The 19,400-nt window shown below is 49.7% G+C and overlaps 5 protein-coding genes across 5 annotated transcripts; 2 read left to right on the top strand and 3 right to left on the bottom strand.

Moving 5' to 3' along the window:
- Positions 1 to 6,312: 6,312 nt before the first annotated feature.
- On the bottom strand, positions 6,313 to 6,501 carry Asppvi_008063 (uncharacterized protein; the record flags this gene model as incomplete). The annotated part of the gene is made up of 1 exon (XM_043303944.1): positions 6,313 to 6,501. A coding segment is annotated over one exon (189 nt), but the record flags the coding sequence as incomplete, so codon positions are not given.
- A 2,578-nt stretch (positions 6,502 to 9,079) lies between these two features.
- Positions 9,080 to 10,186, top strand: hapB (transcription activator HAP2; the record flags this gene model as incomplete). The annotated part of the gene is made up of 1 exon (XM_043303943.1): positions 9,080 to 10,186. One exon carries the CDS (start codon positions 9,080 to 9,082, stop codon positions 10,184 to 10,186), a length of 1,107 nt encoding a protein of 368 aa, XP_043159878.1.
- A 2,289-nt stretch (positions 10,187 to 12,475) lies between these two features.
- On the top strand, positions 12,476 to 15,352 carry Asppvi_008061 (putative arsenite resistance protein Ars2; the record flags this gene model as incomplete). The annotated part of the gene is made up of 3 exons (XM_043303942.1): positions 12,476 to 12,575; positions 12,640 to 14,651; positions 14,708 to 15,352. The coding sequence occupies 3 exons, from the start codon at positions 12,476 to 12,478 to the stop codon at positions 15,350 to 15,352; spliced, it is 2,757 nt and encodes a 918-aa protein (XP_043159877.1).
- A 725-nt stretch (positions 15,353 to 16,077) lies between these two features.
- Positions 16,078 to 17,339, bottom strand: Asppvi_008060 (uncharacterized protein; the record flags this gene model as incomplete). The annotated part of the gene is made up of 2 exons (XM_043303941.1): positions 16,078 to 16,684; positions 16,747 to 17,339. 2 exons carry the CDS (start codon positions 17,337 to 17,339, stop codon positions 16,078 to 16,080), a joined length of 1,200 nt encoding a protein of 399 aa, XP_043159876.1.
- Positions 17,340 to 17,746: 407 nt separating this feature from the next.
- On the bottom strand, positions 17,747 to 19,105 carry Asppvi_008059 (uncharacterized protein; the record flags this gene model as incomplete). The annotated part of the gene is made up of 1 exon (XM_043303940.1): positions 17,747 to 19,105. One exon carries the CDS (start codon positions 19,103 to 19,105, stop codon positions 17,747 to 17,749), a length of 1,359 nt encoding a protein of 452 aa, XP_043159875.1.
- Positions 19,106 to 19,400: the final 295 nt, after the last annotated feature.

Raw genomic sequence — 19,400 nt, 5'->3', positions numbered from 1 at the left:
GCTCTAGACTGGGAGGTGTATTATTATTATTTCCCAGCGCACGGGGAATAGCCACATGAGACTCCGACCGAAAAGGCGGGATCGAGGGGCGGATTAAGTAAGCGGCCAATCAAAGTGCACACTCCCCTCAATCCCTTTCTTCCCTCCCATGGACACGCAGAACAGACGTAAGGTACGGGGTATCTGCTATGGTACGTACCTTGCTTGGCTTTCATCTCTGAACTGAGACATGCTTAAGATTAATCTAATCAAGATCTAGGATATTTCGGCCCGTTGTCTATGCCATTAATGCCAATTTACCCAGATTGCTAATAGTCAAGAAGAAAGACACCAAATGCTTCAACGGAGCAACAGAGGTACATCAAATGGGAAAGCGACGAAGCTGTTCATATCGTCGGTGGTGGAAAATTGAGATCAGCAATCATTAATGGCCCGAGTAGTTAAGGTACTGTTCATGGCCTTGAACAAGGTTTTCCGGGCGTGTGATACGCGATAGTATACGCGTAGTGTCGCAAACTGAAGACGCAAGCGGTAATCACCTCAGCTATATTGCTGGAGTAGCGCCGAGTTTAGTGTCTTCGATAGTTCTGGGGGGTATTGCTTCACTCAGGGTTCTATCTTCTGACGAAAGGCTAACGACCTATGTCGCCGTCAACAATGGTTACTTTGTCTCCTCATTGGATTAATTAATGTAGATCTAAAGCAAGGGGTATCGCATTTTAGCATTTACTGATGGCCAGCAGTTCACCACATTTCTCACCAAATGATTAAGTCTTGCGGAAACCAAACAACTACTCTATAGCGGAGTTCTCTTCAAGAAATAGACGGTCGGCACTCTAAGCCGATATACAGACAGTCAGAAGTTCTTCCGGTGTCTCTCATTTTCGTCATGGGCTTTGCATGGCACCCAGAAGCTGGCGAGGGCGAGCGATTCGCTAGGGCGCGTGTCGAGTTGGCTTCCGAGGCCTATCCACGGAAGGAGTCCAGTGATTCAGTGAGAGAATGATAGGATAATCACATGGAAAACGGCTGTTTGTCGTCACTCAAGTACATCTGCGTCGACTTGCTGCGCCGGGTCCATGCAAGAGTAATCCGGCTGAGGGTTACTTAAGCAGCAACGATGAGCGTCCCGAATTTCGATAACACCATAAATAGTGTCCTAAAACCTCGCGAGAAGACCCTCCCCGTAATGACCTTATAGGGCTGACGGATAAGAGACGAGGCCTTGGCTAAGACATGCCATGTAGGAATGTGGGTCGAAGCTGGAATTCAGGAAGCCCTGACATATCGATCATGGTTCTTATAAAGGTTCCGGTTCAGTGGGCAGTGAGACATATGTGCCGTGACTTCGACATATAAGTCAGACGTGCATCATTCCTAACAGCAGCTTAGCAAACATACTTAGTCATTGAAGCATGTGTCTCATCACCGCGTGTCCTGTCGCTCCCAATGCGATCTGGGAGATCTTATAGAAGTTGGGCTCGACCAGCCTATTTCCATCAAAGGTCCTCACCCGCATGTTGCGCAATCCCGCATCAAGACTGTCAAATTATGGCGATACCGCCACCATGGGATCAAGCAAGGCCTCATCTACCGCTCTGGACTCCTCACCAATCTCATGGGTAAGTTGGGAAATCCCAATTCGTGTCAGAGTTGTCACTCGGTGCTATCTTCGACCTTCGAAGCCACAGGGAGATTTCATTTTGCCCCTCCGCAATTACCTGAGCAGGTCAAGCTCCTCTAGCAGCACCAGACAGGGACACCCAACTGATCATCCTTCCCACCAACGATGGCAACGATGCTTATAGGGATATGTTTTAGGATATCCTGGAGTCCCATGTACCAAGCTTCAGGGGTGTGCGCGAGATGAATTGAACGCTGGATCCGCAGGAGTAGAAGAAAGCTATACACTTTCATTGTCATTGTATGTTGAACATGGTCACCAGATTCTAGCACTTCCTGTGAAGTAAGATGTTACTGATTAGTACTTGCGCAACGTTAGCGGGCAGTGAGCGAACCAGTGTTGCTTCAGCACTGCTTCTAACTCTCGCAGGTCTTCCGGACAAACTTATTGCACGCGATCACACCCTGGCAAGAGTGGGCACTGAGACAGGAATGAGTATCTTCTGCGTTTGTTGGAACAGGCATGGTCTGAGTGCGCCTTTGGAGCCGCGGAATTCAAGGAGTTTGCAGCTGTTAAGACTTCGCGCATGAGGGCGTTCCTCAAGGCTGTCAAGGTGAAGTATGGCAGGATGGAGATGTTTGTGATGGATGTGATTTGGTATGAGCAAAGCTGACGACGAGACTCTTCCGACTGTGTCGAGAGGGGTCATGAAGTGATGATATCTGCTACAGAGCGGGATGTATACTCCGCGTCTTGAGTTAGTATCTTCAAGCAATTAGGTTCTGAATGTTATGTCATACAGCTGCATTATTATGCAGGATATTTCTATGCCTTGAACTTGCAGAATAATGCAATAAGAAGGTATCTGCAACAAGAACCAGGATGAATCTCAGATATAACAATCCGGGCTACCTAACCAACAGCGCCCACAAGGCCAGACAATCAATCAAAAGCTATATGATTACTGGACTCTATTACTGCATCTAGTGAGAATCTTCTGGACATATGACGTAAAAGAAAAGAAGAATATTTGCAGATAGACCGATTTCAATGGATTAACAATCCATTTTCTACAGTAAAGACATCTAGCGGTGTATGTATGTATGCCCGTCGACATACGTGGTAGTTGTATTAGTGCCCAACCTAGCAGTCTCAATGTGTCATATATGACAGTGTTCCCCTTTTTTGCGGAAGATATTGCGGGTGATTATCTCAAACGTAAGATTTCCTAACTGATCTTCTTTCTGCTAGCTATATGGTCTACTCGTTCTGTGTTTTCCTAAGGACAAAGATCTCTTGCTTCCATCAGTAATGCAAAAATACTCTAAAAGGATGGCAAAACTGCTGCTACGTCGTTTGAACTATCGGAAAGTGAAGATCGTACGGAGGAATGCCGAATGAGAAAAGCAGTATGTGGATGGAACGGTAGAATGGTATGGGTGMCATTTCTCTGCACCCCAAGGTCGATGTCAACAAGCCGTATTGGCAGTCGAGAACGTCATTGCAATCTGTTATTGCTGCTTCTTCTGGAGACGTCAATGGATAAAGATTTCTTATGCTCAGCCATCAGTGGGTGTAGAGGTAAAATTTGCCTCACTTGAAACAGGCAGCAAAACATACGCGCAGCTCGGAGATCAAGACTCCCAGTCATAGGAGAGGGATAGGAACAGGATGACTAGCCATGAAACAGCTACGATAACAAGTCAGGAACCAGTAGAGTTTGCCTAGACATGATAGCAACAGACGTCAGCTCCAGTATGGGGTTATGAGCGCTTCCAGAAGAGCCAGGATGCCTCGTCACAGGCTGCATGGCCAATGATACACTGCACTCCCGTGATGCCTCACTGTGTGAGCTGGCGTATCAGGGCGTAAGCACTCAACTTGAGTGCCTGATTGGGCGTGTTTGGATGGGGCGAGATTGGACACCTCGTTTCGTGCATGCACAACGCCCACGACCTAACCCTGTCAAGTCTCTCGACAAAATCCATACGAGCAAGACGTTGAGCCTGCGTATCCATGATATCAACTGCGCCCTGCTAGTCGTATTCCTGTCATGCAAAGCGGATACGGCGTCAGATGCGGACCTTGACATGGCCATTGGTGGCCTAATGCCCGCGTTTTGCGACTGGCTTTTCCTGGGCTTCATTGAGCACGCTAATAGACAGCGCCAGTAGCTTATATTCTTGTCATTGGGCTTGACTCTTTGACTGGAGTGCCTTCTGATTTGGTATGTATACCTTGTATAAAAATCATACCGTAGGATTTTCTGGTAAAAGGTGCATCTTGACCAACAGTTAAAAAAGAGTAAGCCGCGATGAATATGACAGGGTAGCCATTGTCCAGTTTCACCCTTACACTGCTCGAAGGGCGCAGCAAACAAAACAATGATGGCCCATGCAACACTGCTTTGTGAACCTGAATGAGTCCAATTCTTTTTAGTGCACATGCTCCGGCTAGCTAGGTTATTTCAGACTTTTGCGAGTCTGATGTGACCGTCTCCTTCACGCTCTTGAAATAGAAGCCTGGCGCGACATTGAAGCAGTGTATGGATCTCGGTGACTCAGGAGTTGACTCCATGTACGCCTTTCCCCAATATTACTTGGGATCATGATGTGTTTGAAACATGGAAGTGTCATGTGTCCTGTGATTTCTTGGCTTGTCGGTGGGTTGGGTGCCAGATGCTTTTTGCCTTGCATGAAGCACAATTGCTCCTCCAGGAATATGCAGAAACCTTATATAAATTCTGCAGCAAGTACGCACCTCGTCTGCAAAGACAGAAAGAGAATGTTGACGCTGGAAGGTAGCTGTGAAGTATAAGCCTGTGGATGCGGATATATATGTTTGCACTATCGGACCTTACAGACTGAGGGAAGAACATGTATCCATGTAGCATCTTAGATTGACTATTCTCTTGCATCACTAATGAGCCATTTGGACCTAGAGCAAGTTCACCTCGAGTTTTCTATCGAGTCTCATACTAGGGCTCAATCCTGACAGTTCATTTCCTATTTTCATTTTGGTGAGGAGAGGCTGGAGAGGCGGTGTAGGGAGCTGTTTGAACTTGCTCCCGCCTGACGTCAGGTGGCCTGAGCTTTTATTCCAGCCTAAACTCTCAGGCTGTTTGCTTTGCTTCTACGTAATTTTGAACTTGTACAACAAATGGACGCCAAAAAAGCCATGAAAAAAACCCAATGTGTCATTTACTGTATGATTTTCTTCGAGTACATGGGAGTCATCCCCGTCAAATACCGAAGTATCGTAGTACTAAGTTTCCGGCAAATCCTCTCTGGAGAATGAATTGTTTACAAGAGCGAAGAGGCCTGTATCCCAAGGCTCCACGAGAGTACCATTATTCGTGATTGAAGGGTCAAGCTTCCACACGTGGTGTGGGACAGATCGGCGCCATTTGTGTCAGTGTGTTGAGCAAGCTGAGGACTGGACAGCTGGTCGAAGTAAGGTTTGTGGTACAGATTGGCCCGACTCGAGTCTTATCGTTTTTACAGCTTTGATGGAGTTTCTTACTGTGTAATCATAAATGAGATCGATACATATGAAGGCGCTGTAGATAGAGATAGTACCACTACTGCGCCACTCGTCATTCTCTTTGTGAACTCAGCTTGTTTGGCATAGACCTGCGATAGGTTGCCGATGCCTGAAACCTCGAGCTTTCGCATTCATACTGTATTACTATGCGGCTCTCTCAACAAGGGAACGGACAGGCAACTTTCGCTCAGGTATTGGTAAAATGACGCCACGATTGCTAAGGTGTCATGGAGAGGCTAGAGACATAGCGAGGCACCCTTGTACGTTTTATTATGAAGTGGAAGGCCAGCTTGCACACGGGATTGAACTTGAAAGACAGTTTCCTAATCAAGGCATATAGCCGAGGCTGGGTCAGGCCTTCACAAGTACGCTGAGCATTCACTGGATGAAGGAAAACTAAACGGGACGCAATTAACAAGCAATATGAGTGCTGAATCTGGGCTCTAGAGTATACAATTCTCACTCGAGCATTTTGAGTTACATGAACTAGTTCTTTGACTCTTAACATATCTTTTCTGCTGTTTCAACATCATATGTTTGAACAAGAGACAATGTAGAACCATCAATGGCCAGTCAAAAAGTTGCACGGGCAGCAAATTGCAAGACAGAATCCAATTAATTTTGGAAGGTGGCTGGTCAAGTCCATACCTTAGCTTCGGCTTCTCAGGTTTTGGTAACTTTCAGATTAGACCACAGTTCTGAAACTCACAGTTCCCACGGGTAAGATGCTGATAAATGCCGAAGGCATCACACGTGACGTTCAGGCGTGGTGGCATGGATCAATGTCTTCGGGGTGACCGGAGCTCTCTGCATAATCACAATGTGATATTCCAACAACTTTCTAAGCCATCGCGAGCGTTACCTGCTAATGCTCATCAGATTACCTGGCAATTTTGTTCAGTGAGTCAGACAAAAATATTAATGCAAATAACGTAAGGATTGAGTCGTCGGGCATTCTTCCAGACATATATGCCTTACCGTTTTACCTGACATATTCATTAAAATTACAAGCGTATCGCTGTGACTTTACACAGACCTGGTGAGAAAAGTGGGGCAAGCCCTGACAGTACAAGACGGTAAGTGTTCTGACCACTCGCTGGTCCGAATCCTCGCCGCCTCGACCGCTAAACGAACCACCGAGCCAGTCAGCTCCCCTCTGGACGCGTCCGGTACAAATGCCCCATCGCCCGCCCCTTCTCGTCACTGCGGCTTTCTCTCTCTGCTTCCTCTCGTTGGTCATCCGGCCTCTCCAGTCCCTTGCTTGCCCTCCAGTCAAGGCTCACGGACTGCTCGTTGCTCTCCTGCTCGGCCTGCGACTCGTTCACTGCTGGTCGCTGGCTTCAGATCACCGATCTTGTATTTCAGCCAACCCAATCATCATTGATTGATACTCCCTTGGGACCACCCCATCATCATTATTATCTCCGTTCACCTCGTGCTTGATATTGTTATCATATCATCACCATTCCACGGAGAGTTACCTTGATAGGCTCTCTGGTAAGGACACATACCCTGTGCTTGGATTGGTTTACCTTGACACCTTCTTCGTCCACGGTACCCGGCCATCGAATCATTATTTGTCCTAGGTATGTATGAATTATAGGCCCTTTCCCCCCCTTGCACAACCATTTCCGTCGGTTTCATTTCATAATTGAACACTTTATTCTTGCTCATATCCAATCGCGTTACACTGGTCCTCTTTAGGATTCAAAACTGACAAATCACTTTTGCCCTTGTACTTGTCTTTTTCTTTTTCTTTTTTTGCTTTTTTTCCACTCGCTCCCAAAACCAATTCGCGCGCTTTTATTGGCATTCAGCTCCAAGAGTCTCTTGGTTATCCATCATCAGCCAGCACTATTGCGTCGCATTTTAATTTCCAGCGAGTTATCACCCTTGCCGACCTGTACTCCTACTATTATTATTCTTTTGTTGTCTGCCATTCGCGTCATTATCACAGCGCGAAGCGACAAACCCACTCGCTACTGATCGGTGGCTTGTCCTCGTTTACGGATCAACCCGGGCCGGACTGACATCAGCGGTAGCCTCGAAGTAGTGCTGGGACCGCCTTTGTGCTGTTCGTCTTCTCGTTGGCAGAGCTCGCGTTCCCCTTCCTCTCATCCCCGCGAATCATCCCAGATCATCCCAAGTCCCTCTCCCGTGACAGCGAAAAAGCGGGATCAAATCATCGCGCTGTTTCTGCGCCCTTGATTGCTTCGAATTGGGAGCTTGCTGTCAACGGCCATTCGTCACCCCTAACCCAGGTAATTAGATATATCAAACTTTGTGTCAAAACGTGTTGTTGTTGTTGCTTCGCTTTGCGGGCCGCAGACCACGCGCGATGACTCCCTCATCTTGTTGATGTTACCCACTTCTGTACACGACTTGATTATCGCATATATCCAAAGGATTGCAGAAATGCTCTACCTCCTGGTCATTTCATACCCTTCTGCGATACTCTGACTATTTATGCACTGTTATACCTGTCAACGTCGCGTTCTGCCCACACCTTTCCCCAAACCGCAATGCGCCCCAATAAGCACGCGTCAATCATACCCCAACTTGACTCTATGGCCCTTTTCTAACACTTCATGCTAGCTTCAGACGTGCGGCATTGTTTACCTCCTTGCGCGCCCAAATTATAGTCTTCTGTGGTCCTCATTGCCATCCGCGCGGACCAGAAGGCCGGGACTTAACCGGAATTCGTATGCGTCGCATTTAGATAAGGTACGTTGGTTGCATCATAACTCCCGCTTGCCAGCGCATACATCCTTCAAGCCGTGAACTATCTAAATCGCCACGACTGAAACCCCACCATTTTTCGGCAAACCCCATTTTACTTTTTGACAGCACATATTTCGCATGTGGTTGGCGAGAAAGTACATTGCTGACGATCTTTAGTAGTGAAGTCTGTGTGCAAGGCCACTCAGGCCTATTCTAATATCAATCCCCTTAAGTCACGCAGAAGTGGCATTATCATCCGAGACCGTGGAGCAGGACAAATTCCTCTCCCACTCGGATTCGTTGGACAGAAGTGCAGGCTACGCTGCCAGCACCGCCTCAAGTTTCTTCCTGCCCGTCTTATTCGTCTTGCAGAGACGTGGCCGAGCAACCTGCCAACTTTAGAAGCTGAAACAGGTTAAACAGGGGAGCCTGGCTTTTACGGGACTCAATTTCACTGCGTAGTGACGTTCTTACTCTGATTTGTTTTTTTGCTTTTCCCGCTTGTGGCTTCGCCTCGTGCCGGCAATAGGCAATCGTGCATTGTTATCAACCAGATTGCGTTTTGTCTGACAACGCATCGAGTACCGCACTTTCTCAAGGGCACCCTGTCCCGCTGCATCAGAGCCCAACCACGTTACAGTTGTGGTCAACGTATTAAGAGAGAGTATCCACAAAGAACCCAAAACGTCCTGAAGAGCATTGCTTGGAGTCGTTTCGGCAAACAACCCAGTTGCTATCTTTTGTGGAAAGCTCTTGTCGTCGATAGCTCCAAAGTCAGTCCATTCGCGAAACAAAGTCAAGGTAAGCTTCTCCGTACAAGCGCCTCTCTATCCCCATAAGCCCCTCACTAGTGATCCAGTGACCGTTCAGCGCTGCGCTCCATACTGACGCGAAAACAGAAGCCTGCAGATTTGCGCATTTAATTCGCCGAATCACCGGTCGCAAGGGCTCGCCGCTTTTTGTGACTCGATTCTTCTTATTCGCGCCCCTTCGCGATAACCTCAAAAGACCCCATCCCTCTAACAACCTCTCATCCAGTCATCTGCTTCTACCTTACTTGACCACTGCGCGGCAATCACCTACTTATTCGAGCCGTTACTGGGTTAAGTAAACCCATCTTAATAAGAATATTTAACCAATCATCGCGTAAGGTACCAAGGGGACGGAATCACCCGTCGCGTCTCCAGCACGATGGAATATCCTCCACAATATCAACAGCCTCATGGCCAGCACCCTCACGCTCCCTCTCACATGGCCGGCCCTTACCAAACAGCGCCACAGAACGCAGGTTCAACTGTTGGGTCGATGTCGTCGCCCACAAATCCTCAGGGGCACATGCAGCAGCCTCATCCTGCCCATCAAGGCTCTTCAATCGTCCCATCTCAGTCCCATTACCAGCAGGCTCAGAATGCCCCAGGCTCGGTACATCAGCAGATGAACTTTCCTCAGTCGTATGGCGTTCCAACGGCTATGCCTCAGCCGTACGGTATCTCTCCTACGCAAGCGGCTGCAATGGCTACAGCAGCCGCGTCTGGGCAATTCTACCCACTTCACCAAGACTCGATGGCTGGCCAGATGGCACAAGGTCCCCGTGGTTCTCCTCGCATGGCGGGAGTACAAGTGAAAGGTGACCGGAATCCGCGATCGCCGCCGCAGATCTCAGGACAGATGCCCCCAATGGGTACTCAACTATCCATGTCCCAAAATGCCCAGATGCAACAGCGTCGTATGAGTCATGTCGGTAGCCCACATGTCCAGACTGCTCAACCAGTGCTCAATCATGTTGCTCGGTCTTCGGTTCCCCCGCCGATGGCGCCGCCTCCTCAGCCTGTCCAGCAAAACCAACCGTCACCGGAGCTCGTCGCCGGTGCTGCCGAGGAGTCTCCCTTGTATGTGAACGCTAAGCAATTCCATCGCATTTTAAAACGCCGGGTTGCCCGACAGAAGTTGGAGGAACAGTTACGGCTCACGTCAAAGGGCCGTAAACCTTATTTACACGAGTCGCGTCACAATCACGCCATGCGACGGCCGCGCGGTCCCGGTGGAAGATTCTTGACGGCCGACGAAGTAGCCGCTATGGAAAAGAAACAGGCGGCTACCGCTACGGGCTCGGGTCAAGAAAACGTGGACTCTGGAAAGCCAACCGGAGAGAACCCTTCATCCGCGCAGAAGCGGAAGTCGAGCGAAGTTAACGAAGACAACGCGAATTCAACCAAGAAATCTAAGACTGGTGGAGCTACTCGATCAGCTGAGGATAGCGAACGTGAATCTGCAGAACCAACCGATGAGGATGGTTAAGCCTGACGAGCACGACTTTCACGCCCCGTCAGTGATGACCCCGATGACGCCATTTCGGGACGAATTTCTGTTCTGTACTTCTTTGGTCGTTTCGCCACCTTTTTCTCGTAGCAAGCGATATGTGACTACTCATCTCCAACACAACCCTTACCATGTCCCCCTCGCAAAGTTCGCGATCTGATGTCTGTTTATATTGTTATGCTGGGACGAATTTCTGATTATTACCCCTTTGTCAATCGGCTCATTAAGTGATGTTTCCAGGATTGACTTGTATGAAATGACCCTTTTTTCCTTTGATCTCCTGCCTTTTCTTTCTACACTCTACCTCTGGCGTGGGTATCTGTGCCGAGTGGGTTGCCGCTGAATGTAGCCGGCCCTTTTTCTTCGGCATGGCTCATTCAAACTTAAAGTATTGGCAATTCCAGCCGCTCTTCAATGGCAGCATCTCCGGGTTTTGTGCCCGTCGCCGACAGTGTCCCCTTGTCATATATACACTGCAACCTCGACCACGCATTTTGTCTTTTCTGCCCCTTCGTGTTTCATGTTACTCGAGCTCATGTTTCGGATTTAGAGGGAAGGAATCCATCACTGGTAAAAGAAGGACCAAAAAATGATTGACGGAGTGACACGGTACCACTGATATAGTGACGGCTAGTTTGAGGCAAACCCCAAATGCTGACGGATATACGACAGAGGGATTTCCAAGGCGCATCCATGACTGGAGGATTGTGGGCCAAGTCTGCCCCGTCTCTGCTTCTACTTGACTTGCATGTGCAATTGTCGTGCTTTGATTGCCTCTAACCCCTTTTCGCCTTACTTGGCCTTGATCTTTCTTGGAATCCATGAATGTTTCTTCCATCAGGCAGCACTCACTCAGTTGTCTGATTCAATATGCGCCAGCTGATCCGCGAACCTCGAATAGCTGGCGCTGATGATCAAAGGAAACACGATTGCCTGCCAAGGAGTAGTGGCATGAGGTGGACATTCATCTGTGCATTCATGCTCTTCAATGGCTTTTTATTTATATGACTTTTCATAAATCTGGTTTCTCATTTCGTTTTCTTCTATATGACCCTGTCCAACGTGGTTTGCGAGTTTGTTCTTGTGATTCCCAACGGGCAATTTCCCCGAACGTTGTATGTACAAATATCAAGTCATACTTTACCAGCATATCCGGCTTGACACATGGCGTGACCGGTTGAGTGCTGGTCCGACTGTCTACTTAGTTTGTGAATAAACAGCTTTAAAAGATATCTACAATTTTGTCTCACTTATTATGGAGTACTTCACAGGTAGCTAGCTGTCTATGATCATAGTACCATTCCCAATCAGGATTAGGGGGAACAAGGCGGTCAGCCACCAGCCTCACCCTCTTCACCATAGTTAAACTTAATAATGTCAGGGTTAGTCATCATCTCGCATCCGCCAGTCAACTTGCAGTTCTTCTTTCTTTCTCTCATCCTCCCTCTCTCTGCTATCTCCTTTGCCTCCTCCTGCATTTCAACCATCAGACCCTGTCCCCGGGGGAACAGCAGTCTTATTCCGTCTGGATTCGTCAGATTGGACGTGATTGGCGTGTGATACTTCTTTCAAAGGCTACTTGTAGGTTGCCTGCCTTGCCCATCTTCTCTCTTATTTCATCGTGTGTCCTGTCACCATCAAGTCACCCTTTGTCTTTTGCCTTCCCTCTCTTCCCAGCTCAATTCCTCTCGGGACGAAATTCCCCCATCATTGACTCTAGATTAATTGTCTTCCGACAACTATTCTCTTTTCCACCTGTCTTACCTGGGTGTCGTCGATCATCGTCGCGCCGTCTATGGCCCTCGAGATTCTCCGTCCCTCAGTCGCATATCTCTACTMTTTCTTTCTTTAACCTTCTCTTTCGCTCTTAGGAGCGCGCTCATCTCCTATTCTCTATGCTCTTTTTTTTCTCGCTTAATTCTTGTCGTTCTTCTGTCAATATGTCTTCCATACCCTCGTTAGCCATGCTACGGGCGACTACCTCATCTTCTCTTCACCCTGATCCGTCCCTATCATCCTCTACAGCGTACAAGCTGTCAGACACTCATATTAAGTGAACGAACTTGTTCTAATGTTGACGATATCGGGTCTTAGCTTATTTCCTCGTTTTCCGCCCTCGCACGCGACCAGTCCGTGCTTTCTTAAGCCACTGCCGTCTCTCACCGTGCTCTCCTCTTATCACGCAGCGCTCGCGTCATAAGTCAACGTACCCTGTGACATTAACAGATATCAGCTTCGAGGGTTTTGCGCGCTGGAACACGCGCCATAATGGACTCCTACGAGAGTTTTGGATCACCCGGGAGGAACCGGGAAGGGGACCCTTACGCGGCTCGAGCGCAAACGGATTCTTACCGGCGCAGGTCACCTGGTAAGTACCTAATGAACGGCTAAGAAACGATCTTTTGTCACTAATCACTCTCCACCCTTTCCAGGAGCACAAGACCGTCGTCGCGGTGCACGTGGCCGTTCTCGCTCTCCAGTTATGATTGATCGCTACGAACCCTCAGTCCGCCGCCCTTCTCGCGACGATTACTATGCCTCGGCTCGCGAGAATGCCTTCAGAGAGCGGGAGGATCGGCGTGCTGCTCCGTCGCCAACCGTTGCCAATATCGACCGTTACGTTCCTGGACAGGAATCTGGCAAAAGACCACTTCCGACAAACCCTCTTCCGAACCCGTTAAACCTTGACTTTCAAGTTGGATTCAATTGGTTCGCAGAATGGTGGCGTGCTGAGCAATCCATCAAAGAGGAGAAGGATCGCGCAAAATACGGCGGACGGCGCCCATCTGATCGTGTCAAGGGGGAACGCGAGGCTCGCGAGGATCGGGAAAGAGAAAGGGCGCAGATCCAGGCCGCTTATGACACTTACAAGGTGGATCTCCAAATTAAGATGTCGAGGACGTTTGTTCAGCATCATCGAAATGAGGAGTGGTTCAAGGAGCGCTATGTTCCCGAAGTTAGGGACCCTCTTCGCCGACGCCTGATGGATTTCCGTGTGGGTGCCTATCAGCAATGGGAGCGGGACATTGAAGGTGGTCTTTTTGATGATTTCACTCTGGAAGGAATCTACAAGACTGAAAGCGATGGCGCAGGTGGCGTTATCGAGAAGGAAGAAGGCGAAACGACTGCCGTTGGCGAGACGCTGGGTGTTTTGGACTTGCTTCCTGTCAGAGGTGGCGACTTGCGCGATGAGGCTTTGTCACAACCAGCCTTGCTGATTAAGACTTTGGCACCCAATGTGAGCCGCGCGAAGATTGAAGAATTCTGCAAGGAGCATCTGGGGGAGCAGGACGGTGGCTTTAAGTGGCTCAGCCTGAGCGATCCGAATCCTTCAAAGAAGTTCCACCGAATGGGTTGGATTATGCTCCACCCTGCTCCAGAGAGCGCAGTGATTGAGAGAGGAGATGGTCGAGAGGAGGAAGGCGAGGAAATGGATCATGATCAGGGTGCCAATGGGACCGTAACTGTATCTGCGGCCGAGAAGGCACTGGAAGCTGTCAACGACAAGACAATCCATGATCCCGTTCACGGAGATTTTGTGTGCCATGTCGGTGTACACGTTCCACCCTCCCAGACACGGAAAAAGGCTCTGTGGGATCTATTCTCCGCCCCAGAGCGGATTGAACGTGACCTTGAACTGGCCCGACGTTTAGTCTGTAAGCTTGATGCTGAAATGGGTGGAAACGCCGACGGTTATTCCAGGATTGAAGAACGTGTTGAGGAGCTGCGCGGAAAAGGTTGGCTTCAGCCTCCCGTCACAGGCCCTGTCAGTGTCAAGAAGCGGAAACCTGACTTTGATCCCGCTGATATTGACGAGGGTGAGGCGGAAGAGGGTGAAGAACAAGAAGGATGGGACGACGACGAAGTCGACGATGAAGAACTTCTGGCCAAGAAGAAGAAATTGGACCTTATGGTCGAATATCTACGCAGAGTCTACAACTTTTGCTTTTTCTGCGTTTTCGAGAGTGACTCGGTGCACGAACTTGCTCGCAAGTGTCCTGGAGGTCATCTTCGCCGGCCGAGAGCCGGCCTCACCAGCCAGTCGAAAGCCGTCGCCAGAGCCAGTGCCCTTGGACAACCTTTCCCTGTGAAGAAAAAGGAGCCCAGCGAAGAGGGAGAGGAACAGCCCCCTGTAGAGGAGAAAAGAACGCACCGTCTGTCTAAGGCGGAGCAACAGCTTCAGCGCGCGTTTAACTGGGTCCGAACTTTTGAAGATAAGCTCTTGCAGATTCTTGAGCCAGATAATGTGGATATTAGAAAACTTGGTGGCAAGCCCGTGGAGGAGGCACTTGAGGAGGAGTTATCGAAATTTGTCAAGCAGGAAGACGAATCGAAGTTCCGGTGTAAGGTGCCGGAGTGCACCAAGCTTTTCAAGGCTGAGCACTTCTGGCGCAAGCATGTGGAGAAGCGCCACACTGAATGGTTTGAGAACATCAAGAGTGATGTAAGTCGCAGCCATGCCCCATACTGGATGGGGTTTACAGCTAACAAACACAATAGCTCTCTCTGGTCAATTCTTACGTTCTCGATCCTGCTCGAATCGCCCCCTCGCGTTCTGATGCCAACAGCAATGGTCATTTCCCTCTCAGCTCCAGTCAAAGCCAGACGGGCACTCCTCGTGGTTTCAGCTTGGCCAATTTGCCGCCCTATCTTGCGAGCAACGTCAACATCCCTGGTGGAACCCATGCTCTCCCCGGCGCTGCTGGTCTTCCGGGCTTCATGAATGTAAACAACCAGGCCTGGAACGCGAACGGCTTGGTAACCGGCGAGCATGCTGCTAGTCTCCATCATCCTGGTGTCATCCGTCGGGGAGGTGGTCGTTACAACAACCGTTCCGGACCGTATGACCGGCGCGGCAACCGTCAAGGCGCTTCTGGTGGAGGCCATTTGAGTCCCGCCCGTGGCATGCCGAGCATGTACGGTGCCGGAGGTCGTATGGGAGCGAGTGGTGCAGTGCCGTATATTCCTCCTGGCCACCCTGCCGCCGCTGCGTTGATGGGAGCAGGTACATTTCCTGACGCGATGGGATCGGGACCTGGACAGCAGGGCATGGGACCTCGCGAGGCCACTCAGGGCCGCAGCATTAAGAGCTATGAGGACCTCGACGCTGTCGGTGGCGCAGGCAGTGGTGAATTGAATTACTAGGTTGCGCCTTACAAGTCTCATTTTCTTGGACTAGCCGGACTTCCGCCTGGATCCCCTTCTTGCCACCTTCAGTTCTTCAGTCGCCAGCTTCACAAAGCTTTTCCTTTCAGAGATGTGCACCAGCTCCTTTGCGGCAGTTTCGTTCTCTTTGTGTCTGGATCAAGATCTGCGACTGAAAAATCTCTTTACATACTTTGATAAATGTTGTGATTCCGCATAATTCAGCCATACACGTTTCCTTTCCTTTTCCCTGTCTACATTATCACTGGCGTGGTTCTCCTTTCATCAGACTGGTATCTCATTTTCTATCACTTGTACTCTCTTCCATTTCTATTTTCTTCTGTGTCAAGGATCTCTGGGATTTCATTTATGGATCCCCGGCATCCTCTTAAGTGTACCATACTTGCTGCTGAGATCTAGGAGTTAATGGATTGTCTCTGATGAGTATGTTCCCAGATACATATAGACCATCCGACAAGGTTGGTGATCTAGGTTGATCGCATATAAGCTGCTCGGTTCACAAAGTGATCTGTTCCGGGATGACTCTGAGATTCTGAAGATGCAGGCTATAAACGCTCAATTGTGATCCTCTCTACGTAGAGAATAAGTGTGATTATATATAAACATAATTGAAACCCCGCTAAACAAAATCCGGTCCCCTTCGTATAATATATGCCAATGTACAACTGTAAGAGAAACTTGCCACGGACTTATCCCACGGCAGGCTAAGCCAGAGACATGACCAACCCCTCCTTGATGGCGTCACGTTCTTCCTTACCGAGGGGGTCCTTACCGTCAAAGCTCGCCTTCTTGCGCTCTGCCGAACTCCAGGTGGTGATGTCCAGGGCGTCACCGCCGATCTGCGCCTTCAAGTCTTTCCGCCCGTGATGGCCGGAGCCGTGGCCGTGGCGCTTAACGTACTCTTTGCTTGCGCCAGCCAAGTCCCAGGGGTCACCGGAAGGGTCCTCGTCACGTTCAGGCAGTTCAGCTTCGTCATCCAGGTCCTCGATAATCTTGTCAATGCCTTTGTGCCCGACAAGCTTAATGTTGTATTTCTTGGCATAGGCGAGGATGTGGGAGGCGAAATCGGACCGAACGAAGGTGAAAGTGTCGTCCGTTCCATTATTTTTCTTAATCTCGTCGGTGACATCGTGGAGGTCAAGGACGTCTTCAGTGGCAGCAAGCTTAATGTAGGAGGCCATTATGAAGCCGAGATTTTTGACCTCAGAATCTGGCTTCAGGAGGTTAAGGTGCTCAAGCTTCGCGAGCATCGCAAGGAACATGCGTCCAGCCGATACAAGGGTGTCGTAGACGGCGTCGGCATCGTCAACGCTGCAGCCGAAGAAGAGAGGGTCAGCATTTACTTCTAAACCGGGTGATGCAAGAGGCCTTACAAATTCAACGGGGCTAAAGCGTCGCTCATGTATAGCATCACTGTAGCCTCGCAAACTGCCCATTGCTCTTGCCAATAAGGAGAGGCCTCGACATAGTCGATGAATAGGTTTTGCACGACCTCGAGCGCGCCAAAGCCCTCATGGTCGTTGAAAGTATACATTCTGAAGGCGTCTGGGCAGCGAAGGTCCAGAAAAGTATGCTGAGTGGACCACTTGCTCTTGCCCGCGTAGCTCAAAATTAAAGGATGGTTAGGATGCTCTGCGGCGGGCTTGTTGCACAGGCATTTCTTTCCCGCGCTGCAGGAGGTTTTGGACGGTTCATCTTCGCAGTCGTCTTCATTTTCCCGATCGCCTTCATCTTCCCTGTCGTCTCCATCGTCGAACGGCAGCTGACAGATGCAAACATAGGAATATGCCTTCACTGGATCCTCGATGGAGAATTTGTATGCAGCGTCAGCATTTCCAGATCCCGAGATGCGCGACCAGCGCGTGCTCTTCATTGTGCGGGGGTCGCCCGATTTTGCGTTGCTGTCCGCTTTGGTCTTCTTATTGCTGCTAGAGGACGCGTTCGAAGCAGAGCGTTTCGGAGGCATGATGAGAATTATTTATGACTGAGGGCAATGGGGTCGAAACAGCAACGTGCGCGACGGCTTCAGGACTCGGTGGCTGATATATTCATAGTTTGTTGACGGTTTATCCCTCAGTATTCACTAGACGCGTCCAAGACGCGGAGCAGCAAGCCAAGACATCCGTATCACATCGGCTCCACCGCCCTTTCTATCCGATCATGGCTTTCGTCTCATCTAGTTATCCACCTGCGGAAGACTTGTAGTCATGTAGAGGGGATGATCGGTCAGCATATCGTCTACTGATATGAAGAGACTAAGTTGCAGTAATCGTCTACTCCGTATTGAGGAGGCCATTCACCAGTAAGCCAAGCCAGAGATATGACGTCATCGGATATCTTTGAGCTTTTAGATACCTTATCGAATTGCGGTGATTAGGGCATTTCAATGACTACCTCATCGCGACCGTCTCGCCACTGCGCGCCCATTTTGCGAATTCTTCGTTCGCTGGCTAAGAAGAGGAGGAGATACATGTGAAGCGCAACCTCGCCCCACGCGTAGAGTTTCAGTATCACGGGCCGAACAGAGCTGTGGGGATTAGTCTTTCCATCGGACATGATCGGCGCTGTCGTTCTCTGTGGCATGATCTCGCAGTCGGTTGAGCCTGACCAGAGAGTTTCGGGCGCATCTTCCAATATGCACCAGACCCCCCAACCAGCGCGACCGTCCTTGGAGATGAAATCCGACAGAAAAGACCAGAAGCGGGAGAAGCAGGCTAAATCCCAGTTCCGAGCCTCATTCTCCTGTAGACCAGGAGTGTCAAGGGGTCTGTCTCTTTCAATTTGCAGAACATTGATGCGAAGGTACCAATGGCCCCTTTCTAACGGCTCCAGGTCCCTAGTTTGTTTCACAGGCTTATACGTTCGTGCTGGCTTCAAACGCCTTGTCAACATGGCCAGAGTTGGGGTGACATGTGTTACAAACTGCTCCCTGGATACCGGAGGAAGCGGGGGCTTGATGGCTAGAGGAAGACGATCAATGCATACTTGTGGTGGTGTCTCGGGATTTGGTTGCGTGGAGATCTGCAGGACAGGAAGAGGATCAGCCAGCTTGTGATTTCCGTGGCGCTCTTCGTTCAGCTTGGGAGCAAGCATGAGAGCCTCAGAGACTGGTGCAACTTCCTGTAGCATCGGCGATAACCCTGAACGATGTCGTTTGGTCGGAGGAGAGCCAAGGGCTACATAGGGGACCGGGCGAAGCAGGCCATCAGCTTGGCTACGTATCGCTTCTGGCTGCGAGTCGGGTATGACACTGACCGGACTCTCGAGCGAATCTTTTACAGTGCGCTTATTTTGCGGGAGTAGCGAGACGGGGCTGATTTGATGGCCACTATCAACTTCAGAGTCTGGAGGAATCGTCGAGTCTTTGATCGTTAGTGCTGTTGAACCAGTGGTAGCGTTGAATAGCCCCTCATGTACAGGGGTGGATCTGGCTGCATTGGAGCGTTCCTCTTCCACATCTTCATCACGAATCGTGCTCTGTGAGTTAGGGAAGAACGGTTGAATGCATTTCGATTCTCCCCTGGGGTCTGCATCAACTGGTTGATCCGTAGACATTGACTGCCCCGTAGCCGGTGCACCATCGCTCTCTCGATGCTCATCGGACGTCAAGGTGATGAGCTGCCGTGACAGACTCTGAAATCCAAGAATAGCCTCGACCTGAGCACGATATCGGACATCATCCCGAACTCCGCTGGGAGCGGAGATGTGGACGAGGATCTCGGAATACTTCATGGCAAGAACATCGGGATTTCTGATTGGGCATGGTGATCGGCTTTAATTCAGCCAGAATGCAGAAAAAGGAAAATGTGCTGATCTTCATCCAACATGCGAATAATGGTGAGCAGATGATGCTCAGATCGTCTCTAGTGCATCGTCATGATCGACTCAAGTGTTCGATTGGTGCCGTTGGAAGAAGCAAAAAAGTTGGAGTTCCAGACTTGGCCTTCTAAGGCTGTAAGGCACCAACCTCAGTCAGCTGAGGAGCCGTGCTTTCCCACTTGGGACTGACCCGTTGATTCCCTCCATG

Source organism: Aspergillus pseudoviridinutans (assembly GCF_018340605.1).
Source record: "Aspergillus pseudoviridinutans IFM 55266 DNA, scaffold_5, whole genome shotgun sequence".
In the NCBI taxonomy this organism is placed as follows: domain Eukaryota; kingdom Fungi; phylum Ascomycota; class Eurotiomycetes; order Eurotiales; family Aspergillaceae; genus Aspergillus; species Aspergillus pseudoviridinutans.
Note: the sequence above shows the minus strand (reverse complement) of the source record. Positions and strands in the feature narration are given on the sequence as shown.